General features: G+C 31.0%; 1 protein-coding gene across 2 annotated transcripts in view; it reads left to right on the top strand.

The window, feature by feature from the left end:
- LOC143079342 (uncharacterized) overlaps window positions 1–13,329 on the top strand; it is a 49,633-nt gene extending 36,304 nt beyond the window's left edge. For both annotated transcript variants that reach the window (XM_076254598.1, XM_076254597.1), the window contains 10 exons: window positions 2,075–2,163; window positions 2,626–2,779; window positions 3,200–3,355; window positions 5,381–5,519; window positions 6,184–6,351; window positions 7,286–7,391; window positions 7,739–7,827; window positions 8,726–8,807; window positions 9,869–10,033; window positions 12,707–13,329. In XM_076254598.1, coding sequence (XP_076110713.1) covers window positions 2,075–2,163; window positions 2,626–2,779; window positions 3,200–3,355; window positions 5,381–5,519; window positions 6,184–6,351; window positions 7,286–7,391; window positions 7,739–7,827; window positions 8,726–8,807; window positions 9,869–10,033; window positions 12,707–12,857 — 1,299 coding nt within the window. In that variant the 3' untranslated portion in view covers window positions 12,858–13,329. The remainder of the gene's footprint in view (window positions 1–2,074; window positions 2,164–2,625; window positions 2,780–3,199; window positions 3,356–5,380; window positions 5,520–6,183; window positions 6,352–7,285; window positions 7,392–7,738; window positions 7,828–8,725; window positions 8,808–9,868; window positions 10,034–12,706) is intronic.
- The last annotated feature ends 1,307 nt before the right edge of the window (window positions 13,330–14,636 follow it).

Here is a 14,636-nt window from a genome sequence, read left to right as displayed (position 1 = left end):
AGAGATCTTCAATGGTAAATTAGTGACCAACATCTAGAGATCTTCAATGATAAATTAGTGACCAACATCTAGAGATCTTCATCTAGAGATCTTCAATGGTAAATTAGTGACCAACATCTAGAGATCTTCAATGGTAAATTAGTGACCAACATCTAGAGATCTTTAATGATAAATTAGTGACCTACATCTAGAGATCTTCAATGATAAATTAGTGACCAACATCTAGAGATCTTCAATGATAAATTAGTGACCAACATCTAGACCAACATCTAGAGATCTTCAATGATAAATTAGTGACCAACATCTAGAGATCTTCAATGGTAAATTAGTGACCAACATCTAGAGATCTTCAATGATAAATTAGTGACCAACATCTAAAGATCTTCAATGGTAAATTAGTGACCAACATCTAGAGATCTTCAATGGTAAATTAGTGACCAACATCTAGAGATCTTCATCTAGAGATCTTCAATGGTAAATTAGTGTTGGTCTAGATATCTTCATCTAGAGATCTTCAATGGTAAATTAGTGTTGGTCTAGATATCTTCATCTAGAGATCTTCAATGGTAAATTAGTGACCAACATCTAGAGATCTTCAATGATAAATTAGTGACCAACATCTAGAGATCTTCAATGGTAAATTAGTGACCAACATCTAGAGATCTTCAATGGTAAATTAGTGTTGGTCTAGAGATCTTCATCTAGAGATCTTCAATGGTAAATTAGTGACCAACATCTAGAGATCTTCAATGATAAATTAGTGACCAACATCTAGAGATCTTCAATGGTAAATTAGTGACCAACATCTAGAGATCTTCAATGGTAAATTAGTGACCAACATCTAGAGATCTTCATCTAGAGATCTTCAATGGTAAATTAGTGTTGGTCTAGAGATCTTCATCTAGAGATCTTCAATGGTAAATTAGTGACCAACATCTAGAGATCTTCAATGATAAATTAGTGACCAACATCTAGAGATCTTCAATGGTAAATTAGTGACCAACATCTAGAGATCTTCATCTAGAGATCTTCAATGGTAAATTAGTGACCAACATCTAGAGATCTTCAATGGTAATTTAGTGACCAACATCTAGAGATCTTCAATGATAAATTAGTGACCAACATCTAGAGATCTTCAATGGTAAATTAGTGACCAACATCTAGAGATCTTCAATGGTAAATTAGTGTTGGTCTAGAGATCTTCATCTAGAGATCTTCAATGGTAAATTAGTGACCAACATCTAGAGATCTTCAATGATAAATTAGTGACCAACATCTAGAGATCTTCAATGGTAAATTAGTGCCCAACATCTAGAGATCTTCATCTAGAGATCTTCAATGGTAAATTAGTGACCAACATCTAGAGATCTTCAATGGTAATTTAGTGACCAACATCTAGAGATCTTCACTGATAAATTAGTGACCAACATCTAGAGATCTTCAATGATAAATTAGTGACCAACATCTAGACCAACATCTAGAGATCTTCAATGATAAATTAGTGACCAACATCTAGAGATCTTCAATGATAAATTAGTGACCAACATCTAGAGATCTTCAATGATAAATTAGTGACCAACATCTAGAGATCTTCAATGACAAATTAGTGACCAACATCTAGAGATCTTCAATGTTAAATTAGTGACCAATATCTACAGATCTTCCATCTAGAGATCTTCAACGATAAATTACTGACCATACAACATTTTTTCTATGGGTTGCCTATCATTGATGTATACCCAACCATCATCTTTTATTCATATCTTAATTGCTGAAAGTCTTGGAAGTTACAAATGATCTCAGTATTCAATAAAGACTACCAAAATTCTGCCATAGGATTGCTACATGTTTATGTGTTGAGTTGTGTATTTTTGAGCATTTAAATGCAGTCATTTTCACCAATAACTATGTATTACTAAGAAATCTTCTCTAGCAAAAGATATGTGATGAGAACTGAAGGTATACTTATTGTCACAACATTGCCTATTTAGCTGTGATTTTAATAATTATGCAGTATTTAATTTAATACACACTAACATCATGATATGCTTTAAAGTAAGAATTTATCTTGTAGGATCCATCAGTTGGTTATAATAACTATGCTTGGCAGGACTTACTTAGTGATGAAAGTCAATTTGATGATGTTCCTGCCTTCAAATCTAGGTAAGGTTATATAAATTTAAAAATCAGTTTGATCAAGTTCTTGTGATAGAGTAATGCATTGTGATAATTAGAATTTGTAAACAAGAGAAATGGATAGGCAAGTTACATTGTATTTTAAAATTTCTAAGTATTAGTGAAATAGTCTGATCATCAACTTTATAAATTGAATTTGTCTAAGAAGACAGACATTTGGGTGAATTTTTCCATATTGATTTATGCTTTACTTCTACTTTTATCATACAATTTATTCCATATCTTTTTTAGGTAATTATTTTTCAAAGCTTACTTTTTTGGACATTTCACTTCTTAGGCGGTTTATTGATATTTACCTATCTAAATGAGAAATAATACCCTTTTTCAGAAAATCCAGACGGTTAACTTTTGAATGATATAAGCTTTAGGAATGTCTTACAACTAAATTGTCCTTTAACTTTGTTTTTTGTAATTAATAATCATTTTTAGTGGGGTAAGACAACAGTTTGCCAAAGAAATCAATTCAATCTCCATGGCAAAAGAATTCCTACGTAAACAACGACATTCCTTAAAACGACGTCAGTCTGGACTCACTGCAGCTAGACAAGAATTAATGAAGGACATGATCAAGCAGGGACAAGGGGTAAGTTGTTGTTTTTATGCTTCTCCTACAATAGTAGAGGGGCATTATGTTTTTAGGTCTGTGCACCAGTTCCTTTGTTTGTCTGTCTGTCCCACTTCAGGTTAAAGTTTTTTGTCAAGATAGATTTTGATGAAGTTGAAGTCAAATCAAATTGAACCTTCATACACATGTTCCCTATTATATGATATGTCTAATTTTAATGACAAATTAGAATTTTGAGCCCAGTTTCACAGTCCACAGAAAAATAGAAAATGATAGTGGTTTTGAATAGATAGTTATGAAATAAATAGAATGTCTATTTTTTAGTCCTGTAAGTTTGAATGTAGGAACATGATACTGATTTTCAATTATGATCATAATTTATTTATCCTCTGGATAAAACATATATTTTAAATTTTAAAATCCTATTTTATTTTACAGGGCATGTCAGCCAGTGTACTACAGACTGTCCAGCAGTCATTGGACAAAGAAACAGCAGAATTAGATGATTTAGCCAATCATATGAAGACAGGATCTAAACTTGTTAGAGAAAAGGAACGAAAGCTCAGACACTTACGGAATAGGTTTGGAACTGATGTAAGTTAATGTTTTTAGCATTCTTGATAAAAAAAAAAATATTTATATAAATTGAAAGCTTTTATGATGAACAAACTCTTCTTTTTTTTCACACAATGAATTTCATTAAATCTCAGAGGATCCTTTTTGTGATTGCATGTTTGCTTGCAGCTAAATGCTAAGTGTCTGTTGTCAAATAGACTAGATCTTAGTTTTACATATTTACTTTCCGGTACTGCCTTCAATATGGGTAAGTCTTTCTCAAGACAACAATTTCATCAGTGGTTTCCAATGTTATTTTATGTGTTTTTTTCCATTTTTATACGACCGCAAAAATTGAAAATTTTTTGATCGTATATTGGTATCACGTTGGGGTCGTCGTCTGCGTCGTCGTTGTCTTCCGAATACTTTTAGTTTTCGCACTCTAACTTTAGTAAAAGTGAATAGAAATCTATGAAATTTAAACAGAAGGTTTATGACCACAAAAGGAAGCTTGGGATTGATTTTGGGAGTTTTGGTCCCAACATTTTAGGAATTAGGGGCCAAAACAAGCCCAAATAAGCATTTTCTTGGTTTTCGCACTATAACTTTAGTTTAAGTAAATAGAAATCTATGAAATTTTGACACAAGGTTTATGACCACAAACGGAAGGTTGGGATTGATTTTGGGAGTTTTGGTCCCAACAGTTTAGTAATTAGAGGTCAAAAAAGGGTCCAAATAAGCATTATTCTTGATTTTCGCACAATAACTTTAGTATAAGTAAATAGAAATCAATGAAATTCAAACACAAGGTTTATGACCACAAAAGGAAGGTTGGGATTGATTTTGGGAGTTGAGGTCCCAACAGTTTAGGAATTAGGGGCCAAAAAGGGGCCCAAATAAGCATTATTCTTGGTTTTCGCACCATAACTTTAGTATAAGTAAATAGAAATCTATGAAATTTAAACACAAGGTTTATGACCATAAAAGGAAGGTTGGGTATGATTTTGGGAGTTTTGGTCCCAACAGTTTAGGAATAAGGGGCCCAAAGGGTCTAAAATTGAACTTTGTTTGATTTCATCAAAAATTGAATAATTGGGGTTCTTTGATATGCCGAATCTAACAGTGTATGTAGATTCTTAATTTTTGGTCCTGTTTTCAAATTGGTCTACATTAAGGTCCAAAGGGTCCAAAATTAAACTAAGTTTGATTTTAACAAAAATTGAATCCTAGGGGTTCTTTGATATGCTGAATCTAAAAATGTACTTACATTTTTGATTATTGGCCCAGTTTTCAAGTTGGTCCAAATCGGGGTCCAAAATTAAACTTGTTTGATTTCATCAAAAATTGAATAATTTGGGTTCTTTGATATGCCAAATCTAACTGTGAATGTAGATTCTTAATTTTTGGTCCCGTTTTCAAATTGGTCTACATTAAAGTCCAAAGGGTCCAAAATTAAACTAAGTTTGATTTTAACAAAAATTGAATTCTTGGGCTTTTTTGATATGCTGAATCTAAACATGTACTTCGATTTTTGATTATGGGCCCAGTTTTCAAGTTGGTTCAAATCAGGATCCAAAATTATTATATTAAGTATTGTGCAATAGCAAGAAATTTTCAATTGCACAGTATTGTGCAATAGCAAGAAATATCTAATTGCACAATATTGTGCAATAGCAAGAAATTTTCAATTGGAGTTATCTTTCTTTGTCCAGAATAGTAGTTGAATCAACTTAAGTCATTGTTTTATACAATATACAATGTATATTCACTTTTACTACCAACTGATAAATTAAAACAATCTTTACCATTCAGTGATAACAAGCACTTTATTTTACATTTTAATATTTTATGATGTATTTAAATGAGTAGTTATTGTTGCAAACTCCATTAGAAATTTGAATTGAGATCAGTTTTAGAAAAAAGGGAAAGGGGGATGTGAAAAAAAATGGGGGTGGGGGGGGGGGTTAAATATATATGTAAACATGTGTTTGGTTGTTTTCATTTGCTATTCCAGTCACTGAAAAAAGAATTATTATTTACAAACTTTTCTATTTCCTATTTCAGTCTGCCAGTGATAGTGAAATAGAGTATTCTCCCTTTGAATATAAATACCAGTCTCCAATGATGCCATCTGCTGACCTTAGTGATGAAGAAAGTAGTGGAATCAGTAGTAATGACAACGACCTTGATAATGTTATAAAAGGTAGGGTTACACTATATCAAGGTCAAAGATAATCACTGTAATGATCAATGACAGAATTTAATAACCATGATAATGTTCATTTGTAATTGACAAGGTCAGAACAAACTATTATATGCTGTGACCTTAATAGTGTTTGAAAAAATAAGTTTGTAATTTTATAAAAAGTATATGTAATTTACATTAAGCTGATTACTGTAAAACAAAACACAGATATTAATGACTTGAAAAGGAAATAAAAGTGTATCAAACTTCTTATTTTTTTTGTACTGATATCATGGAAAAAGCTGTAAAAAGGTGTTTTCGTATGAAAATTTTGAAAGTTTGATCCTGCAGTCAGCCATTCTTCTTAACACCAACAGCTCACATATTCAAACAGCATGTATTGTTTATAAAGTACATACATGTATAATAAACTAAATCAAAATACAGGCCATATGTCAACCTATATATAGTTGCTAACATCTAAGTCATATTGCCTCTGGTGGATGGCCTCATTGGCAATCATATTACATATTCTGATACAAAATACAGGTCGTACATCAACCAATAGTTGCTAACATCGATTTCATTTTGTTTCTGGTGGATGATTGTCTTACTGGCAATCATACCACATTTCCTTAATTAATATCCATTGAATAATCCACATTAATCTTATTGCTTACAGCTTTAAGCAGACAAAACAACCAACTAACAGAGACCATGTCAACTTTACCAGCAGCAAGTGGTACTAATCCCATAGCTCAGTCTCTACAGAAAGTCAACTCAGAACTTGCCAGAATTATATCTGTAGTCGGTTATAATAATGTGCCAAACACCCCTGCTGTTACACAGGGTAAGAATATTTGTGATTGATAAAGGGGGTAGGATACCAAAGGGTCCATCAAAATGAAGAAGTTTCAGAAAAACAGACAACATAATGGTTAAAATAACTAAAAACTAATCTTCTTTGTTAGTGATCTGCAAAATAGGGTTATAAATGATGTTATAAGTTATAATTGAGAATGAAAAAAGGGAATATGTCAAACAACCGGATCAAAGACCATCTAACTTCTCAATAGCAATATCAGAGGACAGGAATTAAAAGTTCATAACATTCTCAATAGTAATATCAGAGGACAGGAATTAAAAGTTTATAACATTCTCAATAGCAATATTAGAGGACAGGAATTAAAAGTTTATAACATTCTCAATAGCAATATTAGAGGACAGGAATTAAAAGTTCATAACATTCTCAATAGTAATATCAGAGGACAGGAATTAAAAGTTCATAACATTCTCAATAGCAATATCAGAGGACAGGAATTAAAAGTTCATAACATTCTCAATAGTAATATCAGAGGACAGGAATTAAAAGTTCATAACATTCTCAATAGCAATATTAGAGGACAGGAATTAAAAGTTTATAACATTCTCAATAGCAATATTAGAGGACAGGAATTAAAAGTTCATAACATTCTCAATAGTAATATCAGAGGACAGGAATTAAAAGTTCATAACATTCTCAATAGCAATATCAGAGGACAGGAATTAAAAGTTCATAACATTCTCAAATTTTTAACCACAAAGAACATAAATCAACAGAACCAAATGTTAGAATTATCAAAACTTAATATGCTGGTTTGCCACATAAAACAGAAGAAAGTCATGACATTCTTTGATCTTACATCCTTATCTGTTTTTTTTTCAATCTGGTTTATTATTGTACAGATGTTTTAACTTCCCCATGTGTTGTTACTGTTATTAATGTTTTGTCATTTGAATTTCAGGAGTAGAAAACAAAGGAGGCAGTTCATATATACCTATTTACATGCCAAAGCCTCCTTCAGTGGCATGGTCAGAGCCACCTCCTTCAACAGAACTTAACCCTTATTTGTAAGTATCCAGAACGCTACCAGTATACAGTTAGTTTGTATGTAACTCTCATTTTCAATTGTGTTTTAAAATTAATTGGAAATCTTTCAACTAGCTAGAAACGTTAACAAACTGCTGTAGAAGAACCAGACAAGTCATCAATGTTAGAAGTGCAAAGTGAAAAATTATTAAGATCCTTTTAGATTTGAATTCTATTTCATGGTTACTAATTATGAAGCGTATAATTTCTTTAATTATTTATTGTAATAAGCCATTTAAAAGGTATGGTAGTATTCTGAATCAATGAATCCACAATAATGTACTAGTACTGTTAATTAGTAATCTTATGTTTACTTTTTTTTTTTTAGAAGGGACCCTAATCATAAAATAGACTATTCTAGTCTTGTGTTATCGGCTGAGCAGTCTTTAGAGAGAAAATGGAGAAAATATTTCGGAGGTGAGAACAAATTTCATGTTATTTTTTATCATAGATCTATTCGTTTTTCTACATTAATAAGAATGTTGAAATGAATGTCTTTTTAGATGGAATGTGAAGTAATTTAAATCAAAGAATTGTTCAGTAAATGTGGTGCCTTTGAAAGGCTTTATGGTTGATTCAGCAGGAATATTCAAACTTAAGGTGGTACCCAACACTTTCACTAAAAATATTTTGGCTCGTTTAATTTTCATAAAATTTTGCCAAAGTATTTACTTTGACACTTTAACAAAAAATATATAAAAATTTTAAAAATTTTGAACCAACTGTTTTGTCAGAGAGATTACACTGGTTATATAGCAATTTGACAAACACCAATTTTGATCATTGAGAAGCTTAATATTCCTTTTACAACACAACGTAATTAAAACGTTTAGCTGACTTTACAGAGTTATCTCCCTGTAGTGTTAGGTACCACCTTAAACATGTGAAAGCCATGAATGAGTAAACACACTCCACCATTAGTACTTGTATGATAATGAAAGTTCTAAATTGATTATTTGACATCTTTTATACATTAGATTTAGCCACTATATGATATCTTTCATATTTGTAAAAGGTAAACCATGTCAGCTTAGCTTGTTTTTTCTAGGTGAGCTAGAAAGCTTTAATTTTTGAAATGGATAAAGTATTTCATATTTTTGAGGAAAACAAAGCCAAGATCAGTTTGCCAGCAAGACTTCTTTTGAGTAATAGTATACCATTTCTATTATCAGTTAAGTTTAGATATAATATCAATCCTTAGTATACTACTGCATTAAGTTTCTGATGCAATATTTGTTGAAATATTGACCATTATTATTGTAGTCAGTATTATTTAGTATTACATAAGCTGTATTTTAATGATGTATGTTTTCAGATCGACGACCACCTATTACCAGTATTCCTACCACTTTACCTACACATAACACTAGTACGACTACAGGACATGTAACAGTTAGGTATGTACATTTTATAAATAACAATAGGAATTTATTTCATTTAAAATTTGTTCATAAATTAGGCCGTTGGTTTTCTTGTTTGAATTGTTTTATACTTAGTGATGTTAGGGTCTTTCAAAATAGCCTGCAATGGGACATGGCTATTGTTCATTGCATTGTTGAAGGCTGTACAGTGACCTATAAATCTAAACATCTAGGGCATTTGTTCTAATCAATGGTTCTCTCATTGGTAGTTACAACAAATCTCCATCTTATAAAGACATTTGTTTTCTTATTTGTGATTTAAAAACTTTCAGATAGTTATAAAAGTGTTAACATTTGTAATAAAACAAGAAGCTGTAAAAGTACTAAAGACAAACTTGTATCACCTTCTGAGAGAAGGCTGGTGTCAAAATAATGATGACTTTTTCAAATAGTCTGTACAAATTATAATTTACACACAATGTTAATGTATATAGATTTTGATTTATGTTTGGCTGAGACAAAGTAACCAAACAATTAACTTGACATAGTTAGAAATTATATGATTCAAGTTATCTAAATTTTGACATGTCTAATGTAATAATTATTTGAGCTATGTTGGATAGAAATTGACCTTATGCACATGAACATCAATGAGGGGCTTAAAGGGGGGTATCTGCATGGAAGAACACGAAATAAAATTGCCATTTCACAATGATCAAACTGTTAAAAATGTCTTGCACGTTGATCTTTTTATCGATTTCACGAACACAGTGAATAACAAACCTTTTTCACGGCTGCACGTGAAATAAAAAAATCAAATCATGTTGCACGAAAATAACCCTTTACCATCCTCATCAATGTATCTGTTATCCTATTTTGTGTTGAAACAATATAGATCTATGCATAGTCTGTCACTGTTTGAAAATGAAGTTGTTGTAATAACCCTTCAAAACAATTCAAAATTCATCTTTTATTTTGGTATTTGAAAGTTCAAAAATCATTAAAGTTTTATGCATGTACACGTATATGTGAGATTGCATACAATTGATTTCTATCCCATGCAGTTCATTTGTAGTCAATTACTTTTTACTTTACAGGGAGCAGTTACGACAATTTAGACTAAGTTTACACGATCATTTCCCATCCAATGCTAGCTCAACACAAGATAGACTGACTGAACAACGACAGTGGTTGAAAAAATTTGGACAAGACATTAGTTTTGGTGGTTCCATTAGAGGACCAGGGTCCGAAACTGGCTCAGTGTATCCTTCATAGCAGACCAATTTACTCTAAATCTGTCCATTCTTATTTGTCCAACAGATGAGAATATGTTGCGTCCAAATTCTGGTACAGAACAAAGTTGTTCTGTTATCATATCTACTCCGTCCAAGAGGAATTGTGTTAAAAGATATAAATTGATCTTTTGGGTAAAAATCTGAAAGTATTCTTCAGCATGTATTCCAAAAAAATTTTAAATTGAGATCATGTCCTTCTGGATCATTTTAAAAAGTTGACATCATTTTTAATTTATTATTCCCTGTGTGTTATCATTTGAAGAGCGTTTTACCTATTTATATAACATTTTTATATCATCATAGATTATAGATCCGTCCACATTTTAGTTTTACATTTGTAAACTTATTATGGTGCTTTAGTATTGTACTGCTGTCTGTAAAAATGGTATTGATAGTGTGAAGCAAACTTCAACAAATAAAAATAGTCAAATTTTTAAAGAAAACTAAGATTTAAAAAGTGTACTTTTATAGTAAATATGTTCATTTCTGATTTTTTAGTTGATTGGCAATTATTTGCTTTGTTGAAGACAATACATTTTTACAGACAGTAACTGTTTTAACATAGATTACTAAATGTAGAATTTTTAGAGACTAATTATATGTATTAGTGCTACATCTTTGTTGCTTGGTGTTGAGCTACTAAAAAATCAAGTGGTGAATGGTGCTTAGATATAACTTATCTTGTACTGAATACATTGTGGTACTATTCTTTATTTCTTTTGAAAAAAATGCATCAGTCTTGAGAAAACATGACATCCTATACAGAGATGACAATCTTACTACTAGTATTACTTTAAATTAACTGTGATATTTCAAGAAAATCAAATTCAACGTAAATTACCTCACAATTACTTGTAAGAAACCAATATATTTTAAGGAAAAGTTAGCCTGGATGATTTTTTTCAAGATTTTTATAAGGAATAGTAACACAGAGCTCATACTATTGTGTTTTAAAATTACAATGAAGATGACCTTTTGACATAGGTTAAAAAAAAGTAGGTAATCAAAATGAATTCAAATGGATCATTCAGATATTTGTTTATTTTTAAACATGTAAATTCACACTATTATTTTTCTACAGAATTCTACCATTTCTTATTGGAGTTGGTATGAACATGCTTGTTTTGTGATTTGAGTGGCATTATCAACATGCTTAATTTGTGATTGTTGTGGCAGCAAGTATATACATGTAGTTGTGGAAGCTGATTTCATTGTTTTGTACAGATTTTGGTGTGTGTGGCATTTACTGGTAATGTCATTATAGCCTTAGCTTAGTGACTGGCTCATAGTGCCTCATGTTACAGCAGCCTTAGCTTAGTGACTGGCTCATAGTGCCTCATGTTACAGCAGCCTTGACTTAGTGACTGGCTCATAGTACCTCATATTACAGCAGCCTTGACTTAGTGACTGGCTCATAGTACCTCATGTAACAGCACACTAATCTAAAAAAAAAAGTTTTAAGACAATTAAAAACTACACTTTTATTATAAAAAAGAAATGTAACTCGTGATAATAGATTTTTTTCCAGTAAATCTTTCAAGAACTTTCATTGAAATGGAATCATACAAAGACATTACCGGTACTTGTTGACTTTCAGACAGCTAGATTAGAGTTTTTGAACATAACATTAGACTTTCACAGACTTTTCACTAGTTTACTAATTTATGATTTAGACAGTTAACCAGTAATAATGTTTTGCTTGTACTAACTTTAATGCTATCAATATACAATATTTATTGCAAGAGGAAGAATACTTAATCATCATGAAATTTTATTCACAAAAATTAAAACTGCATAAATAAAAAATGTCTTATTCAAAATTTTCATTTAAATAAAAATGTGTCCCTAAATTGATAGCATTATAGCTTTGCCTGTAATCTTGCATCTTTCTTTCTTTCTTTCTAGAAATAGGACCATATTACAGAGAATTTCATTCTCATTAACTTTTCATATCCCATTGAGATTAGCTAGATAATAACACATTACCTGTTGTACTCTGAGGACTAATTAACACTTATGATGACTTTGCCTATCATAAGTACACTTCATTGCAATGGCAATTTACAATGGTTACAGATTTGTAAAAGTATAAAGAATGGAATTGACAACATTAAAACAAATTTGAAGGCCCCTTTAAAGGTTTTGTAGAACTATGAGAGCCCTTTTGCGCTTAAAACCTTCATGTACATTTTGAAATGTTGGTAAGTGGTAGTACATATTCATTTGTTGTTAAATTTGATCACAACACTCTAATGGGTCTGCATTTGCAAATTTTCAGGTTTCTGATTTTAAATTTGAGATTTTGTGATTAGCCTCTTTATTCATTTGATAACCATTTATGCTACCTGGTTAAATATTATTTCATTAAAAAAATGATAGGAGGTGTCAAAAGGGGGAAAAAATCCCAGAAAAGGTAAGTCTCACATTTTTCTGCTTTTTTCACTATTTTTGTTATATTGCTACAGATTATCATATAGATTTGAAAGGAAAGGACATTAAAAATTACATTATCTAAAAATGTATTACTGAAGTTTATATATATATATTTCTGGTGAATGTAAAAAGAAAAAAATAGACCTACAATATGATAGTCTGTAGCAAAAACATTTTTCTTTTGTTTTGACCTTGACCTTGAACAAGACAAAGTTTTGGTGAAGGATATAGAAATGATGGAGGAAGGTTAACGGAGGCCTTGTTATCAACATCAACGCCACAAAGACGACCTTCTGTACAGGAAAATGTCCGCCTAGAACTGGATCAAAACAATGAAATCAGACTGAGACATTTTTAATTGCAACTATTGTCAGCCTTGCCATTTGTGAGAAACTGTGTTGCATTGTATGAATTGATAAAAAGAAACTTATGTCAAATCAAAATCAGAAAATGATGACCAGATCATCAAATCTAGTGATCATTATACATTTGTACTCTTGATTATGGATTTTGCTCATTCTCATCAAATGAAATGATAATGTAGTGTACAAACAAGATCATATTTTTAACAGACTGTGGAAATTTTGTCCAAGGAGTGCTACTTAAGACAATAGTTATTAAAATGACATTATTTTTTTCGTTTATTGAATGAACATATTTTTCTATGCAACCTATTTGTATTTTCAATTTATACTAATATTATGAAATGAAAAGTATATATATTTAATAGTGTAATTAGAATACAAAAACAGTATTTTACTTGCCAATTTGAGCAGTTGGTAGAATACTATGTGTAGTAAACTTAGTTTTCATAGAGGTTGTTTAATTGCTCAAGTGAGGGCCCTCATGGGGTTTTTGATTATGTGATTACTTGGCCGTTTTTTTTAATGATTATTTGATTATTAAGCCAAATATTTCATGATTATTTGATTACCTAGGACTGTATTTTTAGTTTATGATTATTTGATTACTAAAGATAAGCAAATATTTAATGATTATGTGATTATATTGGCAAAAAAATGGTGATTATGTGATTACTAGGACCCCCCCATGAGGGGCCTCTCAAGTTGATATTGAATGCCTGGGATACACAGTATTATGAATTCTGTCTTCTCTTGAATGCATATGAAGATTAGTTGGACTATGAAAATAGGCATTTTACTTCTCATACGTTAAAACAGGGGCAGATCCAGCCATTTTCAAAAGGGGGTTCCAACCATATATCCCCGTTCGTTAAAAAAAGGGGGGGTTACAACCCTGTGATCCCCTCCTGGATCTGCCACTGTTAAAAGCTTTTACAATAGACTGCATGAAGATAATAAGGAATGATGAGAGAAAATTATAAGGCAGAAACCCAAAAAGAAAATTATATTTTTTTTCAAAAAGCATCATATATACATTATTTTTTCAGGGGTTTTGTTTTACCTTTCTTTCACACACATTTAATGTATAAGCTCAATTTGTTCATTTTCAATAATTTCCTAACATTTAATCCAATCTGTGACAAAAGAAAACAAAACTTTATTTGATAAATACTTTTAAAAGACGCCACACAACCATTCCTATATGCTCAGATTATACATGTTATTATCCATCACTTGCTTTTAAACTGCTTCTTCAGATATATTTAAAATGACCAACTGAAGACAACATTAACATTGTAGACAAAAAACATTAGAGGTCTAAAACAAAATGAGTAATAGTCTGTGAAATGCTAATAGAAATTGTTTCGGACGCACTAAATTTATAAAGTGTTGAAATAAATGTTTTACATTTATATCATCAGTTTTTGTATTGGTCAAGTCAGTATCCCCTCCCAGTGGTCAGTTAATATCATGAACATATTTGTAATAATGACTAGAGTGGGGTGCTCATTTTCGCCATATCTTTCCATGTTTTCTGCAGTTTATGTTCAGGTCTATATGTTTTTGAAGTATACTGATATTTCTATATGAAGATAACTAAAAATGCAAAACATTCCTAAGCTTGAAAACATGTTTGTTTGAAAATAATCACCTGTAAATTTAGATTAAAGGGTGTTTGAAATTTCCTGATGTTTTGTCAATTGGGGACACATATTCGCCGTTTTTACACATTTATTTAAAACCAAATAACTGCAGCTTTATATAATATTTAT

Source organism: Mytilus galloprovincialis, chromosome 6 (genome assembly GCF_965363235.1).
Source record: "Mytilus galloprovincialis chromosome 6, xbMytGall1.hap1.1, whole genome shotgun sequence".
NCBI lineage: Eukaryota > Metazoa > Mollusca > Bivalvia > Mytilida > Mytilidae > Mytilus > Mytilus galloprovincialis.
The sequence above is the reverse complement of the archived record's forward strand: the minus strand, read 5'-3'. Positions and strand labels throughout refer to the sequence as shown.